A 23,075-nucleotide genomic window follows, 5' to 3' on the forward strand; every position below is an offset into this window, starting at 1 on the left:
GTGAAAATCGGTTGAGTTTTGACCGAGTTATGGGGTTGGGAAGTTTTGATCCATGTCTATATCGAAATTTTGAGGGTACAATATTTACTTGAATTTGGACCCAAAATTGGGTTGTCAGATTTGAATGCCATTTTAAAGTGAGGGCAAAACCATGAATAAAAAGCCCAACTTCGCGAATATCGGTTGAGTTTTGACCGAGTTATGGGGTTGGGAAGTTTTGATCCATGTCTATATCGAAATTTTGAGGGTACAATATTTACTTGAATTTGGACCCAAAATTGGGTTGTCAGATTTGAATGCCATTTTAAAGTGAGGGCAAAACCATGAATAAAAAGCCCAACTTCGCGAATATCGGTTGAGTTTTGACCGAGTTATGGGGTTGGGAAGTTTTGATCCATGTCTATATCGAAATTTTGAGGGTACAATATTTACTTGAATTTGGACCCAAAATTGGGTTGTCAGATTTGAATGCCATTTTAAAGTGAGGGCAAAACCATGAATAAAAAGCCCAACTTCGCGAATATCGGTTGAGTTTTGACCGAGTTATGGGGTTGGGAAGTTTTGATCCATGTCTATATCGAAACTTTGAGGGTACAATATTTACTTGAATTTGGACCCAAAATTGAGTTGTCAGATTTGAATGCCATTTTAAAGTGGGAGCAAAACCATGAATAAAAAGTCCAACTTCGTGAAAATCGGTTGAGTTTTGACCGAGTTATGGGATTGGGAAGTTTTGATCCATGTCTACGTCGAAATTTTGAGGGTACAATATTTACTTGAATTTGGACCCAAAATTGCGTTGTCAGATTTGAATGCCATTTTAAAGTGGGGGCAAAACCATGAATAAAGAGTCCAGCTTCGTGAAAATCGGTTGAGTTTTGACCGAGTTATGGGGTTGGGAAGTTTTGATCCATGTCTATATCGAAATTTTGAGGGTACAATATTTACTTGAATTTGGACCCAAAATTGAGTTGTCAGATTTGAATGCCATTTTAAAGTGGGAGCAAAACCATGAATAAAAAGTGCAACTTCGTGAAAATCGGTTGAGTTTTGACCGAGTTATGGGATTGGGAAGTTTTGATCCATGTCTATATCGAAATTTTGAGGGTACAATATTTACATGAATTTGGACCCAAAATTGGGTTGTCAGATTTGAATGCCATTTTAAAGTGAGGGCAAAACCATGAATAAAAGGCCCAACTTCGTGAATATCGGTTGAGATTTGACCGAGTTATGGGGTTGGGAAGTTTTGATCCATGTCTATATCGAAATTTTGAGGGTACAATATTTACTTGAATTTGGACCCAAAATTGGGTTGTCAGATTTGAATGCCATTTTAAAGAGGGAGCAAAACCATGAATAAAAAGTCCAACTTCGTGAAAATCGGTTGAGTTTTGACCGAGTTATGGGATTGGGAAGTTTTGATCCATGTCTATATCGAAATTTTGAGGGTACAATATTTACATGAATTTGGACCCAAAATTGGGTTGTCAGATTTGAATGCCATTTTAAAGTGGGGGCAAAACCATAAATAAAAAGCCCAACTTCGTGAAAATCGGTTGAGTTTTGACCGAGTTATGGGGTTGGGAAGTTTTGATCCATGTCTATATCGAAATTTTGAGGGTACAATATTTACATGAATTTGGACCCAAAATTGGGTTGTCAGATTTGAATGCCATTTTAAAGTGAGGGCAAAACCATGAATAAAAAGTCCAACTTCGTAAAAATCGGTTGAGTTTTGACCGAGTTATGGGGTTGGGAAGTTTTGATCCATGTCTATATCGAAATTTTGAGGGTACAATATTTACTTGAATTTGGATTGGGTTGTCAGATTTGAATGCCATTTTAAAGTGGGAGCAAAACCATGAATAAAGAGTCCAACTTCGTGAAAATCGGTTGAGTTTTGACCGAGTTATGGGATTGGGAAGTTTTGATCCATGTCTATATCGAAATTTTGAGGGTACAATATTTACATGAATTTGGACCCAAAATTGGGTTGTCAGATTTGAATGCCATTTTAAGGTGGGGGCAAAACCATGAATAAAAAGTCCAACTTCGTGAAAATCGGTTGAGTTTTGACCGAGTTATGGGATTGGGAAGTTTTGATCCATGTCTATATCGAAATTTTTAGATTTAATTTGGTTAGATTGAATATGTTTACATATGTTACAATTTTGTTTGGATGGCATTTAATAATATCAATTAATAATTTGAAATGTTTTAATGCAGCTTTTACTTCCGCTGTCCCTGGTTCATGTCGTGCATGGACACACCGAGCGCCAAGCATTGGACACGCGTGCGAACGGCTGTCTTGACGGTTGTCGATACTCCAGCCTTTGAGTGGTTTGTGCTAGTGTTGATCTTTGCGTCGAGTATTACGCTCTGCTTCGAGGACATCTATTTGGATAGCAATAAGACGCTAAAGCGTGTGCTCTACTGGACGAATTTCTCCTTTAGCCTGATCTTTGTACTGGAAATGGTGCTCAAGTGGCTGGCGCTGGGCTTCTCCAAATATTTTACCAGCTTTTGGACCATACTCGATTTTATCATAGTGTTTGTAAGTAATAAATATATATGCCTCTTATACTTATATACATTTGTGTGTATTTATCTTTTGGCCAGGTCTCCGTTTTCTCGCTTCTCATTGAAGAGAATGAGAACCTTAAGGTCCTGCGCTCGCTGCGCACCCTGCGCGCCCTGCGTCCACTGAGAGCAATCTCTAGGTAAGTAGCCGGCCGGATCGTCTAGGTTTAGATTGCACCAACTGCTGATAAGCGAGATTTCTCTTAATGCTAAACTAATGAAGTAAGCTCTCTGTCCACGTAGGTTTCCATTTTCTTGTATGTATCTTATTTCTTTAAACGATTCGGCATAAGCGTTGCCCGAGCTTTAATACAATCTCGTCTTCTTTATGAATTTCGAATAGAAATCTATTTGTAGTTCACACTGTCATGTCCACCAACTTATGTACATAGCTAACGAATATAGTTTATAACAACCTTGTAAACATTGTAAATAAGCAGTTAACACTATTGTATATAGTTGATATATATATATAAATATTATGTGTAGATTTTTTGAACAGATGAGAAACGAAAGCACATTCCTCTATATATATTTATAATCGGCCTTTATGTATTGTAGTCCGATCCCAATCCCGTAACAATTTAGCATTTCATAAAACATTTCTATTCCAGGTGGCAAGGAATGCGGATTGTAGTAAATGCTCTCATGTATGCAATACCATCAATTTTCAATGTACTTTTGGTTTGTTTAGTTTTTTGGTTAATTTTCTCAATAATGGGTGTACAATTCTTTGGTGGTAAATTTTTCAAATGCGTCAATGAATTGGGCGAATTGCTGCCAATTACTGTAAGTATGCCGAACAGACACCGCCCCAAGCAGGCGAATCCCAATTACCCAACCACATTGCCCAAGCACCAATTAATATGTTTTCCATTTGCAACTTACAGGAGGTCAACGATAAGTGGGACTGCATCGAGCAGAACTACACGTGGATCAATTCAAAAATCACCTTCGATCATGTGGGCATGGGCTACCTGGCGCTGCTGCAGGTGGCCACCTTTGAGGGCTGGATGGAGGTGATGGCGGATGCTGTGGATGCGCGTGGCGTTGATCTGCAGCCGCAGCGCGAGGCCAATTTATATGCGTATATTTATTTTGTTATATTTATTGTGTGCGGATCGTTCTTTACGCTCAATCTGTTCATTGGAGTTATCATTGATAACTTCAATATGCTCAAGAAGAAGGTAAGCCATGTGGCCTAAGCTCCTGCTCCAGCCACAATCAAGCTATGCATTTGTTTATCTGTACATAAAGCAACTACCTCTCCAACTACCTCTATACCTTTATACCTCACCTCACCTGAACTGAAACGAACTGTACAATACATAATCTATATACCCTCTCCCCAATTGTTGCTGTTCTTTCAGTTATCGATGTTTTATAACTAGCGTGTGCGTGTGTGTGTGTGTCTATCATTTGATTTATTTATTAATTGTGTATTGTATGTATTTGTATATATAAATAAATGTTCATTCTATTCTCATCACTTTTATAGTATGAAGGAGGAGTGTTGGAAATGTTTCTCACCGAATCTCAAAAACATTATTACACCGCTATGAAAAAATTGGGACGAAAGAAACCACAGAAAGTTATTAAGCGACCTATAAATCATTTTTTAGCTATGTTTTATGATTTATCCAATTCGAGAAGGTAAACAAAATAACCAACAAAAGCGGTTTTCTGCAAAACCCAAACAAATTGCTTACTTCTATATAAATTTAACTATAGTTTTAATTATATACTTACTGTTAGTCTTATAATACTCTGGTTAGGCACACACACTCTCTCTCTCTCTCTCTGTCTATATATATAAAATTTAAATACTTTTTGATTTGGTGATAAAATCCATTTGAACACTTCACATTCTCCGCATTTGATGATGTTTCAAAGGCTGGTTTGTTGGCTGCTTCTTTAAACTTGCCAAAGAAGTCGCCCAAAGTCGCCAAAAGTCGCAATGCAACTACAACTTTTCCAATCCGATGTTTATATAGATGTTTTAGAGCACTAATCTTATGAATATCCGTATATATATAAATGTTTCCTAATGCATTACAATATTTGTAAACTAACGCACTTTGTGAAGTGTGGGCATGCTCTATAAAGTAACTAGTTACAGATCTGGCATATTTAGTGGGGGTTCCTTTTAATCTATGTTACTATTTTATACTATATTATGTTATATTATAAATATATATCTATATCAAGGCTGCAAGCTGATGAAAAGTAGGTTAGAGATAGGGCGAAGCCAAAAGGAAAGGTCGCTGGTTCGGTTTACGGTTCAAGCAAACACCTTGACTTTGGGAACGGTTCGTGAAGCCGGTTTCACTCGTTTTAGACAAATCCAAGTAAAAGCGTTTGATTCGTGATACGATTTGGCTACTCGTAGTTAAAATGAAATATTAATTAAAATTCGGCTTGCAGCTCTGATATCTGTTAAGCATGTATATATTTAACTAGCTCTAGTCTTAGCGTATGCTACTCAAATGAATTTGTATATATAAAAATATTTGTAGCTTCGATTTTGAGCAGCATCTGCACTTCGGCACGCACGAAGTTTGTGTCTGTAGATTATTTTTGATCAAACTCATTTACTTAACAAATATCTGTTTATAATTTCATATACTTTGGTGTTTGTGTCCGCCATTATATCCACCATGTATACGAATCGTCATCGATCAATTTATGCAGATTCGAAATAGCGATCTTTGTACTGATTTTTCTAAATATGCTTACCATGGGCATTGAGCACTACGATCAGCCCCATGCCGTATTCTTTATATTGGAAGTGAGCAATGCATTTTTCACCACTGTCTTTGGGCTCGGTAAGTGGGAATACCCTTAATCCATCCATTTGTCATACTTTTATATGCTACAATGTACATGTTTTCACAGAGGCCATCGTTAAGATTGTGGGGCTGCGTTATCATTACTTCACGGTGCCTTGGAATGTGTTTGACTTCCTGCTGGTGCTGGCCTCCATCTTCGGCATACTTATGGAGGACATTATGATCGATTTGCCCATCAGCCCGACGCTGTTGCGTGTGGTGCGCGTCTTTCGCATTGGACGCATCCTGCGCCTGATCAAGGCTGCCAAGGGCATACGCAAGCTGCTGTTCGCTTTGGTCGTTTCGCTGCCGGCGCTCTTCAATATTGGCGCCCTGCTTGGGCTGATAACGTTTATCTATGCCATACTGGGCATGTCGCTATTCGGCCATGTGAAGCTGCAGGGCGCCTTGGATGATATGGTAAACTTTCAGACATTTGGGCGCAGCATGCAGCTGTTGTTTCGCCTGATGACCTCGGCGGGCTGGAACGATGTACTGGAGTCCCTGATGATACAGCCGCCGGTCTGTGATCCGTTCTTCAATAGGCAGACGAACGGCGATTGCGGCCATCCGCTGCTGGCGATCACCTACTTCACGAGCTTCATTATAATCAGTTATATGATTGTGATTAACATGTACATTGCCATCATTCTGGAGAATTTCAATCAGGCGCATCAGGAGGAGGAGATTGGCATTGTTGAAGATGACTTGGAAATGTTTTACATACGTTGGTCCAAGTAAGCTACTTGCCAAATGTTCGCGAGCCGGCTTTAACCATTTAGACGGTGTGAATCATTGACCTGATTTTCAATTGATTTCGTTTCAGATATGATCCACATGCCACCCAATTTATACACTTCTCGCAACTGTCCGATTTTATTGCCTCACTCGATCCACCATTGGGCATCTCGAAGCCCAATAATGTCGCTTTAGTGTCATTTAATCTGCCCATCTCTAAGGGCAATAAAATACACTGTCTCGACATTTTGCACGCGCTAGTTAAGCACGTGCTAGGTCATGTCGAGGAGACCGATAACTTCAAACAGTTGCAGGAACAAATGGATGTCAAGTTCAAGAAACAGTTTCCAACACGCAAAGAATTGGAAATTGTTTCGTCGACGCGGATCTGGAAGCGCCAGGAAAAGGCAGCCAAGACCATACAGACCGGCTGGAAGGACTATTTGCGGTACTAACAATAGCAGCAGCTAGTTAACCTATATATATATATTATATATATATAATTCATAATCTCACTGTTCTTTCACAGCCGCAAGCTGGAAAAGGAACGCTCCAATTCTGGCGACAGCGCAACGCAAACGTCCAGCCCTGGCGGCTGGCAATCAAAGCTCTCCGCGCTCAATTTCTTCCATCTGCAGGTGAGTAATGTGCTTGGGCATCTAAAATATTCTCTTTACTCATTCCCCTCCTTTTTTCTCAGGTGAGCCGTCGCGGCACAGCCTGCTCCAGTCGCGCCTCCTCGCGTAAATCTTCGCGCGCCTCGGATGGCTCCGATCTCAGCGAGCTGGCCGGACCCTGGCTTAATCTGCCGCTTATGCTCGTCTCGGGCGCCGATGATGTGGTCAAGGATATTAAACAGCAGAGCGATGAGCTGGGCAAACGGTATTTAAACTCATCCATACACACACACACACACAAAAACACACACACACACGCATAAATATTCATATGCGTGTTTCGAAATGCAATTTTTAGACGAAAGGCTTTCACAATCATGAACAGCAAACAGCAACATTGATCAAAAAAATGAAATTCTAACGTACTCTGTGTTCCACAATATATATGAACTTGAGCCCTATTTTTAGCATATCCTCTTGTATCTCCCTAAACTATGAGTCCTTGCTCGCCGATATGGTCACAGCCGTTTTAAGAAGTGGCTCCCAGCCGAATGGCTTAAATTATTTAGGTAAAGGCAATGCTCATACCAGTTGGCTAACAACAACTATAACAACAATAACAATAACAATAACAACAAACAAAACTACAATAGCAATCTCTCAATTTTGCTTTTAAGTTCTCTTCAATAACTCGCCGCCACCAGCTCACTCGCATATAACTCTCTCGCTCTCTCTCTCTCTCTCTCTCTCTATATATATATATATATATATGACATATATCTTTATATGATAATAATATTTACCCAGTACTCGTACAAGTCGACTTATAGTTAGTTTTTACATCAAAATCGCGCCTCATTCAGCAAAGCAAAACCAAAACAAATCGATTCCAAAAGTTAAATATAAACAGTTTCTCTCATTGCTGCAAATGCTCTATAACAAAAAAAACTCTACTTTTACAACAAATAAAAAACTATTTGAAGTTCTAGTTCTGAAATTATAAAATTATCAAATTTATGATTTGTAAGTAGTGCTCTCTAAGCGAAAATCGTTCGTAAAGTTCTCTCTGAATCAAAAAAAAAAAAAATTCGTTGTATGTGTAATTTTAGTTGATTATCTTCTGAGTTGCCTAGCCGCTGCTTGCCCTCTAAGATCTATCACGATTATCATTATAAATTATATAGTTTATGCCTTTAATGTAGCAGCATTTCATTCGTACCAAAAAACACGCCTTTAAAAATTATCATCAGCGATCTTTGAAGCCAGAGAACACTTTGAATATCGCTTTCCCAAAATAAAATACCCTACACCAAATTGAGCAATCCAACTGTATACACTACCACATATCCTGTATTATAAGAATGTACAGCTTATTAAATTGCAGCTTTTTTGTACAGTTCTATGACAACTTGAATCCGTAATTTCGTCAAAAAATTGCAAAGATACAGAGTATTTTTGACACGTATCTGTATCCTATTATCTGTCATAATTATCTCTATATTCTACAGTTTCTAATTACGAATGAATATCAATTAAAATTTATGGTTTTCTTTTCTATCGATTATCATTTCCAATTACTATCATTAGCGGTAGCATATTTGTGGAAGCGCCTAGAGCAAATCGTCGCCGAAGCTTTTATAATTTCTTTTTGCGTCATCAGGATGCTGTCGATGACAGCTTAACCTCACCTTCAGTACATAGAAAAAGTAATTATTGACAAGTGCCTTAAACACAGCCAACAAATCCACTCAATCAAACTATCTATCACTATCAATCAATCAATCAATCAATCAATCAATGTTTGTGTATATATTCTCTTGTACATAGCCGCCAACATAGACTGCACCAACAATTAATTATATATTATCTATGCGCACATACGTCTAACATGTACTCAGTATATAAATTTATATATGAATCATTATCATGTGGATTTTAAGTCTCTCTCTTTATCTCTCTCGAGTCTTTAACATTGTGATAATCGCACATCAAACGTTGCTTTTGCCAATCAAATCTCATCGTTGTACAGACACCTGCAATTTATTAATCGTTTACCTCATGACATACTCTTTCAATATCTTCACTTTTACTTACGTGAATACTACTTACTTTTTAAGTACACCTCCCTTGAGATCTTACTACTTACCAACTAAATTCCCAATACTCACTAATTGCTAAACCACTTACTTTTTATACTAATAACTATTGACCGACTATATACTGCCTACTTAATCATTTTTATTTATTTAGTGTTTTTTATTACCTATGAACCATTTATATACAACTTACTGACTACTTACACCCTACTACATATTGACTACGACTATTTACTACCTTTTGAATATTACAGAACTAGTACCTACTATTTACCCATTGCTTATTACTCATCACTCATTACTTACTACTTGCCAACTACTTTCTCACCACTTACTGCATATACGCCGACTTCTTGCTATATACTGACTACTTACTGATATGTACTACCTATTTAGTACCTTCTTACTATAACTGATCTACTACATAATCACATACTCACTACATACCTACTATTTACGCATTACTTACTACTTATCTCCTACTTACCTACTACTCATCTACTTATCTACTACTTACCTATTACTTACTACTTACCTGCTACTCACATACTATTTACTACTCTATTAATCCCGATTTGAATAAACTTTAATCTTTGCCCCGTATGACACATTCCTTTTGTATACTGTGCTAATCACAATTGTTTGTCACTAATGCGAGCATTTCACCAACAACAGCTGCAATGAACACCAACAACACCACAACCTCAACCTCCACATCCGCCTCTGCCTCCGCCTCCGTCTCTGCTAGCGCCACCAACGTTGAAAGTGACAAGCAAACGCAACACCAGCACCAACAACCGGTGGCGCCAACTCCAACGCGTAAGCGCGCGTCTAGTTTTATACGCAAGAAACCGCCCCTAGAAAGAGGTTTGTCAGCACAAAGCGCTTTAAGAGTTAACAAGAACGCTTATGTCTGTATGTGTGAACCGTTACTTTATACCCTGGAGCAGTCAGACTCATGTGTTTCCCTTTTTTGCACCCTTCCAGCGGAGGCTCCGGCACCGGAGGTGATTGTGACGAAGCCATCGCCGGAGCAGCAAACGCATCCGCACGTGCATGCACTCGGCCTGCGGCCGGACAATGCGACGCTGGTGCATGTGCTGGTGCATCGCGAGAGCGAGGAGTATAAGGAGGAGGACGAGTGTAGCCTATCATCGCCTGGCCATGGCTCGACAAACGGCAATGGTCATGAGAAGCCAAAACCTCCGCAAATACGGATCAGCACAGGCTCATCCGAGAGCGCCATGGACAGCAGTCTAATGCCCACGGTACAAATAATGGTCGACAGCCCAAAGGAGCCGCCACGTGGCGATTTCAGCACTGACAGCAGCTATCCAAATGCTGCCTATACGCCGCCCCAGCCGCCGAAGATCGATGTGGATGCGCCCATCGATGTAAATGTGCAGGGCGATACATCGCAAGTGTTCTATGACTACAATCCCGAGTCCAATCTTGATAATACAAATGATATAGTCCCATTGGAGGAGCAGCCGCAAGCGCCGCCCGATGCCGAAGATAAACAGAGATGACCTTCAGTTAACATGGAAGCGCAGCTGCCACAGCCGGAACAGAAGCAGCACACAGGTAGGGTTAGCAGCAGCAGTAGCAGCAGCGAGACGAGCAGCTGCAGCAGCAGCGCCAGCAGCAGCACCTCAACAGCTAGCCAGTCAACTGGTGCCGTCGGGCAGCGTCCAAGTTGACAATCTCCAGTCTGAGAGCACATTCAATGTGCGTATGGGCGAGTATTTTTAATTGCTTAGAGCTAGGCACGGGGCGAACGTTTGCCCCTTTGTTATTCTAGTCGATTAATATATATATATATATATATATATATATACGTAGTCGCTTTATACGATACTTAAACAGAACTATCCAATGTTTATATCATATATATATATATAAATATATATAAGTCTTGGCAACAGTGCGCTGTGCGTCCAGCCAAGTGTAGCCTAGTCCTAGTCCTAGTCCTAGTTTAGTTTACGAAATCAATATAAACTCTGTGTTAACAAAACGTGCATTAACCCGTACAGTGCGTACACGTTGTAATACTCAAATCAAATTAAAACACTAACATTAATGGTAAAATTTAACATTAACATTAACATTAACTTGATATATGATATAGTTATGTATAAATAGGTACTAACTAATTGGTTGGTTTTTCGTTATGTCAGTCTATCAGTCAGTCAGTCAGTCAGTCAATCAATCAATCAGTCAGCCAAGTGACCGATTTCGAAGATATTTTAAAGGTTGTTTTTTAATTAATTATACAATACAATACAATACAATACAATACAATACGATACGATACATACGTAGATATATACCTACATACATATTGTAACTAACAATCGCGTCGTAGACTTAGGCCCGTATTCGTAAAGATAGAGTTTGTTTTTCTTCAATGCAATAAATACATATATATATATATATATAATATATTAATATATATATATATGTACTTGTACATATGCCAAAGGAAGTATTTTAAAGCTAATTATATACATACATAACTATTCATAGCAAACATTCTATCTAAAAAAAAAAACAAGCATACGTTATTTATAAAAATTAGTTAGCGACAATTGAATGAAATATTTACGACAGGTTTTCCCTATTTTCCAAACTCTCTTTCCGTTCGATTAGATTATATATATATAATAGCCATACCGAGTGTATAAGTACAAAAAAAAAAAAAATGAGAAGTATTATACGATAGTTTTTCAATACTCGCATTATTTCTCAAAACAAATTCTAGATGAAGAACAAGAACAACTCAAACTATAGCCAAACAAAAAACAAAGTCAAGTGATTTCAAAAAAAATTCCAAAAACCGAAAACAAAAAAGCAATCGAAAACAATTTAATCCAGTAAATGCCCAGTCGGGCATTTGCTTAAACATTTACTCACTCATTAACCCACACTACCATAACATAATCTATATTCCGTAATACCTATAAACGTACCAAACTTACAGGCCATTTGAGCCGCAGTCCTACCTAAGCCATGTGCATTGTGTACCAGTGAGAACTTTTATTGTACGGAAACTAAACGCTATATCGTGTACTTACCAAATGTTGTTTTTTTTTCTTTGTATTTAGTCTAACTAATTGTGAAATCAAAATTGCATAAATGCTCTTCTATACAAGCTTCCACAAAACATTGATGATATATATATATACATACAATATATATACATTAATTATTACTAACTATATTTAAATATATACTTATATTTGTATTCTATTTTATTGGGCCTCGGCCAAAGTTTCGAAGAAACTTTCTGTGAGATCACAAATGGATTGTGTTTACTTAGCTGCATGCAATCATATATTAAGTTTTAACATCGAACAGTATAACTAGCCCCTCTTAACACAGACACTTCTATACTCTAATCTCTAACTAAACAACAGACAATCAGACGGCGATTGATGAAAAATTGAAATTATGGTACCAACTAAATTGTTTTCTCCAAGAACAACAACAAAAAAAAAAAAAAAAACAAAGACAAACAAATACAAACAAAGACGTACACACTTGTGATTTTAACTGCAATTTTTACACAAACAAATGACAAAATCTAAGATCATATAACTTTTAATTAGAATTGTTAACAAATTTGCTAAAAATGAATATGAAATGAATAATAATTGTAATATTTAATTGAATACAACAGACAGAAACCAAACACTCGTCAATTAAGTGATATTTATAATTGGTACATAGGCATAAAAACCATTTGCAACAATTATTATACATGCATACCCATATATATATACATATACACATAATTATGTATATATATATATATATGTGTATTGTACCATAATGTAGTTTTTACAATAGAACTCATATTTCGATTTGTACATAAAACAGAAATGATAGCAATAGAAACCAGCAACAACAAAAACAAAAAAAAAATGAACAAGCTTTAATTTGAATTGTGTCTTTAATATTAAAATAATTGCTTAACTAAAATGTACTCTTTTGATTAGGCTGGCATAATCGCGTCTATAGTTAAAAATAAGCCCAAAACACGATAACATTTTATTTAGTCATAGAGTATAACGACAATAAAACGAACGGAGGCATATATTATTAATACGCAACCTGTGCCAGGGGCCAGAGCTTCAAATCCAAACAAATTAACAAAATTTAACAAAAAAAAAACCCCACGCTGCAGTTCCCATAGATCCCATGGGCAGACCCATAGAAGTCCAAAAATCGAACAATGTACCAAACACAGCAGAAGCAAAAAAGAACAACAACAAAACAGTCCTATGCATTTAACCATAGCTCATAGCACCGCAGTGCAGCGGACCGAACAGGTTCTAAAAAAAAAAAAAAGAAGAAAATAAAAATAATACAACAACAAATGCAAATGCAAATACATGAATTACCTATAAATTGTATGTGTACATATAGTTAATAACAATTAAGTACAGTACAGCTGGTTTGATTAGGCATGCCTTACAGAATACGAATACACGATTTTATTTGTTGTACATTTAACGCGTTGAGGTTCAAAAAAGTTAACGTTTCATATATATCAAACATAAAGTATATAATAATTATAATAAAAATAATAAATAATAAGTGAGGCGGGCATACAAATTGTTTAAACATGCTCTGCAAACAATGTCAATTATTTTTAATTTGCCGCTAAAAGAAAAAAAATGTTGTTAATGCGTTAAGCGTACAGTTTTTTGATATTAGCAATGCGTTTTTAGTCCTCAGCCTAAATATAAACAAATGTAACTTAACTTTAACTTAATAGCCGCATAGCTTCAAATTATAATATATATATATATATATTATATTCATAGCTGCGCTCAAAAGAAAAACAAAAAAACTGCAACACGGATCAAAGACAAATCAATCCATAAAACCGATCAGAAACTTCATTATTAGCACATTGTTTATAACAAATTAGTTTTAACCATCGCTCATTTGTTTCAATTGGCCTCGTTAAGAGCCATAAAATTGATTTGTTTTGATCCGTCACGCTCCTCATAGCCAATCGATTTATATATATATATATACATACTTATGTATTAGTTGGCCAGCTACAGATCATTAATGATAATATATATATATATAGCGTCAGATATTGAACCGAATCATATCAGCCGTGAAAACATAATGCTAACATTCGCAATAAAATATATATTTACTCGGGTAAAGACATTCGTTTATACAATATTTATTGTCTAAATATTATATAATCATTATACTTATACTAAATACTTATGCGTATACTTATCAAAAAGTCAAAATTTATTAACTGATGTCGAACCCAAAAACAGAAAATACCAATTTTTAACTGAAAACTGAATGTTAGAAGGAAAGATATATACATATGGTATATCCAAAATCAAAGAGAACCAGAGAATTTGTTGAATACATAATTATTTATAAACAATAACAAGCAGAGAGAAGAGGGAGAAACATTATAAACAAAATAGCAAAACAAATTGTTTTCAGTTTTAGTTTTTCAATTGTATATATATAGAGTATATATATTGGACAGATCGTAATAGAGATTATTTGCATTCAGTTAATAGCTCTTAAGGGTTTTGTTAAATTTCATTATATTTATATATTCGTATGTTAATAAAACCATTTCTGACTACAAAGCAAGCAGGACTCGGACGTGGCTGTGGATGATCTCTATATCCTATCTAGGCACTGGTATCCGGCTAATCCCTGTTCTGGAGCAGCTGCAGTATGTGCTCCAGCTTCTGTTCCATGTGCTGGAGACGTCGCTCGTTGATCTGCTCGCGCTGACGCCTCTGCTCCACGCTGGACTTCTGATCGATGACGGCCAGCGCCAGCTTCACGGTGCGATTATCAATCTTGGAGCATCGCCCCGTCAGCGCCGAGCAGCTGCAGGGCAGCAGCTTCAGCGGCGGATCGAGCAGCTTCTTCTGCTGCTCCGCATTTGTGGCCAGCGGCTGGAAGCTGGCTCGGCTCTTACCGTTGCCATGGGCATTGCTCAGCTCCTTGAGCTCGTAGGCATCCGTGATGGGTATGAGCACCTTGTTGCCATCATTGGGCAGCACGGAGATCTGGCGCACACACAAATAGTTCGGATAGATGTTCATCAGTCGCTGGCAAATGCTGCGCACGGGCTCTATGTTTACAATGAACCCGGTGCGTCCATTGCGACCCGTCAGCACCTGCTCGTACCGCGTCAGCGTGTTGGTGCGGCAGATGGCGCCATTCAGCTCCGCCTGAGCCTTGATAGCCTGCAAAGAATTGGTATCTTGTATTTGGATTTGGAGCATTTTTTGCCCGGCTTACCTGCGTATCGGAGACGGCCAGACCGTTGAGCAGATTGAAGAGCACAATGGTCATGAAGAAGACGAACAGCAGGAAGATGAAGTAGGTGTAAATGCTGTCGAACTTGATATCGCCGGCATCGAACTCGCCCGTCAGCATGACAATGGTCTTGATCAAAGCCTCAATCGGCACCGAGAAGGTATTGAAGTGCCCATCTTCCTCCTTCTTCACAGCTGCTGACGGTTCCGAAGCAGGCTGATCGGGCTGATCTTGAGGCTTGCCGAAGAGTATGTAGAAGCACAAACTGAAGGTCAGCACAAAGATCGAGTAGAGGGCAAAGCACTTGCTGAAACTGCTGGAGACGGCGCGCAGCATGAGCATGTGCGTCGATATGGACAGCACGGGCAGCGAGCCGACCAGCAGGCAAAACTCCAAGGCGACCAGCAGTATGGTAAAGACGGCAAGGACGCGCTGCGTCTCCTTATCGTAGCTGGACTCAATGCATGTCAGTATGGACAGCACGATGAGCAACAGCTCCATGAGATTGGTCAGAGAGCAGAAGTACAGCAGCGGCGCCATCAGTAACTGTATAATCTCCCGGATAATCAGATAGACAATGCCCAGCCAGGAGAACAGACCAAAGAGCGCGGTGAGAGCCGTGTGCTCGCTCTCATGAAACTTGAGCAGGGTGTGCGTGATGATGGAGGCCGTGAAGAGCGTGTAGAGCAGAAAGTTGACATAGAATATGACCGAGAGGCGATGCCATTTGAGAAACAAAAAGCTCGAGATCAACGGATGCTGCAGCAAATGACGCAGCTCCTTGGACTTGGCTATATATGCAATCGGTGTCATTTCATCCTCCAGCTGGGAGGCGCGCAGCTTGCCCGACTGCGCCGGCGCCGGCTGCTGACGGATCAGGTTCATGTAGTTGATGACAATCTCAAAGTTTTGGGCGCCCGCCTTCTGGGCATTGGTGGTAATGCAGGAGTCAAAATGCTGCTCGAGCAGCTCCGGCGACATGTCCTGTATGGCCAGCTCGTCGAAGGTGCTCCGGGTGCCAATGTAGGCGCCATGATGGAGCAGCGTACGCACCGCCTTCTCGTTGCGATACTTGACCGCATAGTAAAGCGGCACCTGGCCACTGGCGTCCAACTCATTGATGTCCACCCGATCGCTGGCCAGCAGCAGCTCAAAGCAGCGCTGATGATCGCAGAAGTCATCCAGCGGCTGCTCCTCCAGCCTGCTGATGACTGCATTCAGCAGCGAGCTGCGCGGCGCCAGCTTCAGCTCCGGATGCTGCAGCAGCTTCTCCAGCGCACGCCAATTGCCCCAAATGATGGCCAGCTCCAGGGGCGTAGTCACCTCGCCCGGCGCCTTGCTGTTGATGTTGATGCCCGTGTTGAGAATCGCCTCGAAGGCGCGCTGTTTGCCCCGCTTGATAGACTCGAGCAGCAGCGGCAGGTACCGCTCCTGGTTGGCATTGTGCAGATTGTCCTTGTCGCTAATGTTCAGCTGATGCTCGGCGAGCAGCTGCTCGAACTGCGACTCATCGCCATCGCGCAGCTGGCGTAGCAGCCGCTCGTCGTCGATCTCTCCGGCGGCGCCTGCCTCCCGCTGCGGCGGCAGCTGCAGCTCCGGATACTGTTGCTGCAGCAGCTGGCGCACCTGGCCATTGCGATAGCTGTCAATGTCGAGGTGGGGGTGCGCCAGAAAGAGCAGCACCAGCTCCTGTTTGGCGGCCCTGATCTTGTTGTTGCTCAGCACATGATGCAGAGGCGTCCGCTCGCCCTGGTCCACCACGTTCGGCGAGGCGCCGTAGTCCAGCAGCAGCTGCATGCAGGCGCGCACCTGATCCGCATTGTCGGCTGTCAGATTCTTGGCCAGCGAATTGAGCGGCGTCAGCTGCGCGTATTTGCGATCCACCTGGACGCCGGGCCGGCGCAGCAGCACGGCCAAGTTGGCCGGATCTCTGGAGTCGGCGGCATAGCTGATCGCCGCCTTGTTGTGCTTCTGATTGATCTGCAATTGAGTCCCGATTAGCTGCAGCTCGCGCCGGAATCGGCAACTACTCACGTGATTCACATTGCATCCGTGGGCCAGACAGGCCTCCACAAATTCCGCACAGCCGGCTGTGGACAGCGCCTTCTCATAAATGCTAGTGTGCCTCTCGTCCTGCAGATTTGGCTGGGCGCCCATCTCGAGCGCATCCTGGAATTCGCGTATGCTGCGCTTGGCTAGCGCTGCGCTCATTTGAGCCTGCGGATCACTGAAGCCGCATCCGTTCAAGTCCATCTTTGTGCTGGGTAGGGGGATGAGTTAACTGCAATGCAAGACAAATCAGAGGTGAGTTAAGCTGAAGATAAAATACTCTATCAATATGGGACATTAGAGGGCATATCCAACCTCGTAAAGTATATATGTATACCTTATTTCAGGTTATCGATTACTCTTCCCAGTTTACTTAATATAAGATATCGATAACTCTTTCCATTTCCCTATTTTAGCTTATCGATAACTCTTCCCATTTTCCTTATTTAAGTTATCGATAGCTCTTTCAATTTTCTCGAAGTCAATAACTACCGAACTTTCATGTCCTTCCGTCTGCCTGCCAGTATTTTCAATTTCCGATAACTCTTTCCTGTTTCTCCAAGTCGATAAATATCGATCTTCAAACCGGTCCAAGTGTCCTTATCCGCTCGTCTGGCCGTCTGTCTGTCCGTATGACTCGTGTAGCACACGCAAATGAAATGAATTTTGGACAATCGATAACTCTTCCCGCTTTCTCGAAATCAGTAATTATCGTCGTAGGGCCCAGTGCGCCCTTCCATCTGTTCGTATAGCTCGCCTAACACACGCAGATAATATTTGTTTTAATTGGTAATCGACTCTATTTTCTATTTCACAATTGGGATTCGCTTTCCCCGAGGAATTTGGTAGCTGGGTACAGGGTATTATCTTGTTTCCCTCTCTCGCATATTTATATTTATAATGAGAAAGAAACACAAAAGAATTCTTCCAACCAAGAACTCAATTTGAATGTCGCAACTGATAAGGCCTGAATATATCTTTTAGTTGAAAGCTATAAATAGCTGCATATTTAGTATGATTATAATATTATTATTATGATTATAATGTGTTTCGCATTCAAGTGGGGCTTACGAGCAATGTACTTGTGTATATAGATGGGGAGTGCACAGCAATTGTTTATGAAAGACCCTCAGAATAGGATGACAATGAAGAGGCCCGCATTCAATTTAAGACGTAATATGAGGCAAATCTTTGTACTAAATACTATTTTGCTTATTTACCAGAGATGGGGGATTGGAACCTTGAGGCAAAACAAAAGTTTTGAGCATATAACAACAAGCTGACAAACGCTTCATGGTACGTTGATTTTCACAAGGGGTTTGGGCCAAACTCAAGAGCCAAGTGTTGATGCGTTGACCGTTGCCCAAAAAACTGGTCTAACGCGGATCCCCTGAATCCCCCCCCCCCCCCCCCCCCCCCCCCCCCTTTCAAATACAACATAATAAATGTACAATTGGGTTTTTTTTTTCTAATCTGCGCTGCGGTAATTAAAGAAAGCGCTTTTAAGTGCTTTCTGTGGTTCACATTTGTTATTAAATTATAACAATTGAGCCAGAGACTGACAAAATGTGGGCTGATTCAATGCGGTGGGCGTGGCCAGCCTTGTGATCGCCTCCATGAGCTAGCTTGGCCAGCTTGGCTTTCGGCTTTAACCATCATAAAGAATAATCATAAAATAATCGACATATCAATATCAATTAGCAATCAATTTGTTACGCTTTACGCTTTCAATTTTTGCTAGCCCGAAGCTCAGATAACAAAAAAAAAACACTTCTACAAAATTCATTTGGCGGCGCATACGTAAATTTCAAGGCGGCATCTTCTGTTGAGGGGGGGCGCTTCTCTTCTTTTTGCTGGAGCCTGTCTGCTTTGTGGCTTGATATGTGTGAGAAGTCGGCTAATCACGCCAGCGACTTTTCGGCTAATTTGAATATTCCCCAGCTGCAAATATTTATGTATTCAATATTTCGTGGGGCCAAAAAAGAAACGTGTCTGCCAAAGCAGCTGGGAAACAAGAGGTATCTATTAGTAATCAGCGAGAACAAGTAATAAGTAGCTGCCGTCATTTGATAGCTTTTACAAATTATTTATTGTAAATTCTTGACCCCAGTGTGAATAGTAGAGTCCCCCCTCCCCTCCCACTCCCCGCCAAGAGTTAACTTTGGGCTTAATTTGCAGCATCACCTTTGTTAATTGGCTGAAGTTAAATCGTATTTGACTGCTTGATGCTGCCAGGCGAGGGCCTACTCACGTTTTCCAGTCAGAAATTGACTAAATAATAATGCAGCAGCAGCTTGCCTTCTAGAGTGTGGCAAAACAGAGAAGCCAAAGCCAAAAAGCCTCAAGAGACGCGGCCCGCTTCGAATTGTCAACAATGTTAAGGGCAAACCTCGGTAAGAGAATTTGTCAACAAATAAGCATTACCTGTATTTGCCTTAACTTGTATTTACAAAGCCAATTAATGCTGTCAGTTGACAAAAGAATTCATTGTTTAACAAACAAATAGGCAAAGAATGAAGTAATTGGCCAGCACTTGCGTCTCTAGAGCTAAGATCTGAAAAGTAAAAGTGCAAAGTTGTGGCATTCGAATTCACATTAAAATCTCAGCTCAGACTTAAACTGCAATATCCGCAAATCGTATGGGAATGCATATGGAGTAGCTTGCCAAACTCGTTCATCGAGTTTTTCCTTGCAGATCTCTTGCAACCGGAGACAGAAAAAAACACAAAAAAAAAAGCAAAAAAATAATTACTAAACTTCGAGGAAGTTTTGCGCAATTCGGTTCCATGACAAGTTTATTGCACGGATCGCATAAAAACCTAAAGTTTGTCAGCATTTTTGGGCCGGGGCTTGGTTTTACGAACTACGTGACGAGCTCCATTGAGTTCCAAAGAGCTAGGGAGAGGCGTGACCTAAAATTTCGGGGCATCGTGATCGTCAGTTGTGGGAGCTGGGAGCTGGTAGCTGGGATTGGGGCTGGGTCTGGTAGCTGGCGGCAGGGGCAGATACATTCCGGCGATCCAATTTGTTTGTGTTGAACATGTTTATTGGCAACTGCGAGTTTTGTTTACCTAATTTATGGCCAGCTATTTATTTACGTATTGCACTCTTTGGCCAGCTGCACAAGTCCAGCGAACAATTTGTTTACTTTTCATATTAAAAATGTAGCACAGCCAAGCGCCAGGAGTCTATAAAAGCGAAAAATTCCACGAAACCCATAAACTATTTCGTAAAGCTCTCGAAATTTGCTTATCCAATTTGATAAGTGAGTGCCCCAATGATACTCTGTAAAGGGCTTCTCGCTTTCTCTCTCTCTCTTGGAGACACGCTTCTCTCTTTCTCTCAGAGCCACGCTATGGAAAATGTATTCTCAAGTAACTCTGATAATTTTTATCAGATCGTTTTCATATTTTCACGTCTTAACGATGAGACCTAATTGTGCGTTTATCCCAAAAATTCTGGCTATATCTCTTCTCAGAGCCACGCTATGGAAAATGTATTCTCAAGTAACTCTGGTGATTTTTGTCCGATCGTTTTCACATTTTCAGCTCTTAAAGAAGAGACTTCATTGTGCGTATATACCAAAAATTCCAGCGTTGCCTAGACGGGGAATACATGGATACACTTTATGCCTGCCTCTGCCTTCACTTGCAGCACGTCATTGTCATGGCTAGAGGGTATAATAAACACATTGGCCAAGTAATACAGTTATGTTTTTTTTTATCTTGTCTTTAAGCATCTCCGAAATTGTCATCATAAAAAAACGTCATAATTAAGATGGATGTGGCTGGCTCGGGGGCTGAGCATGACTTCATGCTGAACTGACTCTCGTTGGCATCCGCCAAATTTCATTTGAGCACAAGAAAAAAGCACAAATGTTTACATGTGGAAACACAATACGCACTCGCACACACACGCACACACATATCCGACTAAAGTGGATATATACAGTGCTTATATACCCGATGTGCACTCCATAAACAATTGGCTGGCCTACATGAAGAGCAATAACAAAAACCCATGTCCGATTACAATAACAAAAGAGCAGGCAAGGGGTGAGTGGCAGCTGTTGGGGCGGGGAGGGGGGGTGTAGCTATATATGTGTGGGCTGGTTAAAGTAGAAGCGAGTGAGGGCCCCATTTCAATAATTTAAAAGTTAATTAAATTAAGCACACGCCCGCTGGAAAATCTAGCGAGAATCTCGATGTGTTAGGCAAATTGCCAATTAATTAAACGAAGTCTCGGTTATATATGTATATATATGTGGCATACGAATAGCTAGCAATTGGTGAGGCTATCAATAGGCTATGCCAACAACCCCCTCTACAAACTACGCCTTTGTGTGCTTGCAAAAAACAAAAAAATGATATAAACAAAACTAATCGGGGCGGAGCCAATGCGAAAGACAAATGCAAATGAGCCGGCGGCAGGCAGAGCGTCAAGCTAAGGTATTTGAAGGGGGGCAGAGGGGGGTTAGGGGAAACAAGTAATGCCTAAAGCACCTATTATTTAATTGTAATGTCCGAAAGCTAATAGAGCAATAAACATATGCAAATAGGGTCTCAAATTGATGTGCTCATAATTGAGCCTAACGGAAATGCGTTGTGCGCGCCATAAGAACATGCAAATGGTAGGAACACAGTTCAAACCCATATATAGAAAAACTAATATATCTGTATATATATATATATATATATATATATGTAGCTGCAGGTGGTGCATAGATATTCTGGAACTCTTTGTTGATTCGCCTTAAAAGGCAGCAACAAGTGTTTCTTTTTGCTGCCCACGAATCAAGCCAAATTTTTGGAGAAAAACTCTTGATGAGGTCACAGTTTTTATATAAAATGCAACAAAAAAAAAAAAATAGCATTTGAATCATTTGTCATTAAATTGTTGTTAATTATTTGCAAACGTCAGTTAAAACAAAGCAGGAGTTTTTTTTGTGGGCGCCCATTTCTGCAGTTTTTTCAACCTTGAGGTTAAGATGTGTTTGAAAACGTGTTTCTGAACTTTTTTTTAACCCGCCTCCATATGTTTGTTGTTGTGTGGGTCGTAAGTGCTTAACTGTGCACGCTGCGGTTTGCTCATTTTTTTTTATTATTATATATCTGCATTACAGATTCTGCATGATTCACTTTGGGTTAACTGTCATTTTATTGAAATCTCTCCGCGCCAAGACTCATCGATATTGTTTGTTAAGATAAATCATTTGATTTGCATATTGTGATTCATGTGTGTTGGAATTACACGCGAAAGATTTTTCGAATATTTTGTAATTAGTCAGTTTTTGAAATCCACTTAAGGCACACGCACAACAAAATGGCGAGCCACATTTTTCGCTCTAACACACTCACTAAATGTTTCCGCGCCAGACAACTGCAGTCCGAAGTATCCAAAGACCAACTGATCAGACAGTGGCAAGTCGCCAGTCCCCAACAGCCCCAGTTGGGCCCCAAAATCAAGCTCTGACTTTCATTGAAATAAGCCCAAGGCAGGCAAAAGTATGCTTTAGCCAGAGTCATGGAGGCATATTTAATGCCAGCTCCTCAGACTCGGCAGTAAAATGCTCAAAACTGAACTATATATTCCCGTTAAATTCTACATTTTGACAAAAATGAGCAGTTACATGACAGAATATCACATATTTGAAGAATCGGAATCTCATCTTGTTGGAGAATTTGCAATGAGACCTATTTTCTGCCTACATTTGAATACCAAAAGCTCGCAGCTCGAAAGTATGCTGTAGAAATTTAAATTTTGCATATTAGTCTTAGCGTCAACTGCATTGGCTTGCAGCATAAAAGTATGCAATAATATTTGTAATTACTATAACTATG

General features: G+C 40.2%; 2 protein-coding genes across 3 annotated transcripts in view; one reads left to right on the forward strand and one right to left on the reverse strand.

The window, feature by feature from the left end:
* LOC115762415 (sodium channel protein 60E) overlaps nucleotides 1–10,684 on the forward strand; it is a 41,853-nt gene extending 31,169 nt beyond the window's left edge. Inside the window, exons 16-28 of one of the 2 annotated variants that reach the window (XM_030704607.1) lie at nucleotides 2,230–2,557; nucleotides 2,623–2,723; nucleotides 3,198–3,372; nucleotides 3,474–3,770; nucleotides 4,082–4,236; nucleotides 5,275–5,408; nucleotides 5,479–6,148; nucleotides 6,238–6,597; nucleotides 6,679–6,787; nucleotides 6,850–7,031; nucleotides 7,235–7,335; nucleotides 9,538–9,777; nucleotides 9,850–10,684. In XM_030704607.1, the coding sequence (XP_030560467.1) occupies nucleotides 2,230–2,557; nucleotides 2,623–2,723; nucleotides 3,198–3,372; nucleotides 3,474–3,770; nucleotides 4,082–4,236; nucleotides 5,275–5,408; nucleotides 5,479–6,148; nucleotides 6,238–6,597; nucleotides 6,679–6,787; nucleotides 6,850–7,031; nucleotides 7,235–7,335; nucleotides 9,538–9,777; nucleotides 9,850–10,391 (3,394 nt within the window). In that variant the 3' untranslated portion in view covers nucleotides 10,392–10,684. Of the gene's footprint in view, nucleotides 1–2,229; nucleotides 2,558–2,622; nucleotides 2,724–3,197; nucleotides 3,373–3,473; nucleotides 3,771–4,081; nucleotides 4,237–5,274; nucleotides 5,409–5,478; nucleotides 6,149–6,237; nucleotides 6,598–6,678; nucleotides 6,788–6,849; nucleotides 7,032–7,234; nucleotides 7,336–8,353; nucleotides 8,473–9,537; nucleotides 9,778–9,849 lie in introns of both variants that reach the window. The other variant, XM_030704606.1, reaches the window with a different exon arrangement.
* Nucleotides 10,685–14,324: 3,640 nt separating this feature from the next.
* On the reverse strand, nucleotides 14,325–22,626 carry LOC115762215 (transient receptor potential cation channel protein painless). The gene is made up of 4 exons (XM_030704348.1): nucleotides 22,593–22,626; nucleotides 17,221–17,467; nucleotides 15,169–17,166; nucleotides 14,325–15,113 (listed from the first exon to the last, which is right to left on the reverse strand). The coding sequence occupies exons 2-4, from the start codon at nucleotides 17,437–17,439 to the stop codon at nucleotides 14,565–14,567; spliced, it is 2,766 nt and encodes a 921-aa protein (XP_030560208.1). The 5' UTR covers nucleotides 17,440–17,467; nucleotides 22,593–22,626; the 3' UTR covers nucleotides 14,325–14,564.
* Between the last annotated feature and the right edge of the window lie 449 nt (nucleotides 22,627–23,075).

Source organism: Drosophila novamexicana, unplaced genomic scaffold, assembly GCF_003285875.2.
Source record: "Drosophila novamexicana strain 15010-1031.04,08,12 unplaced genomic scaffold, DnovRS2.1 tig00000564-arrow-pilon, whole genome shotgun sequence".
Lineage (NCBI taxonomy): Eukaryota > Metazoa > Arthropoda > Insecta > Diptera > Drosophilidae > Drosophila > Drosophila novamexicana.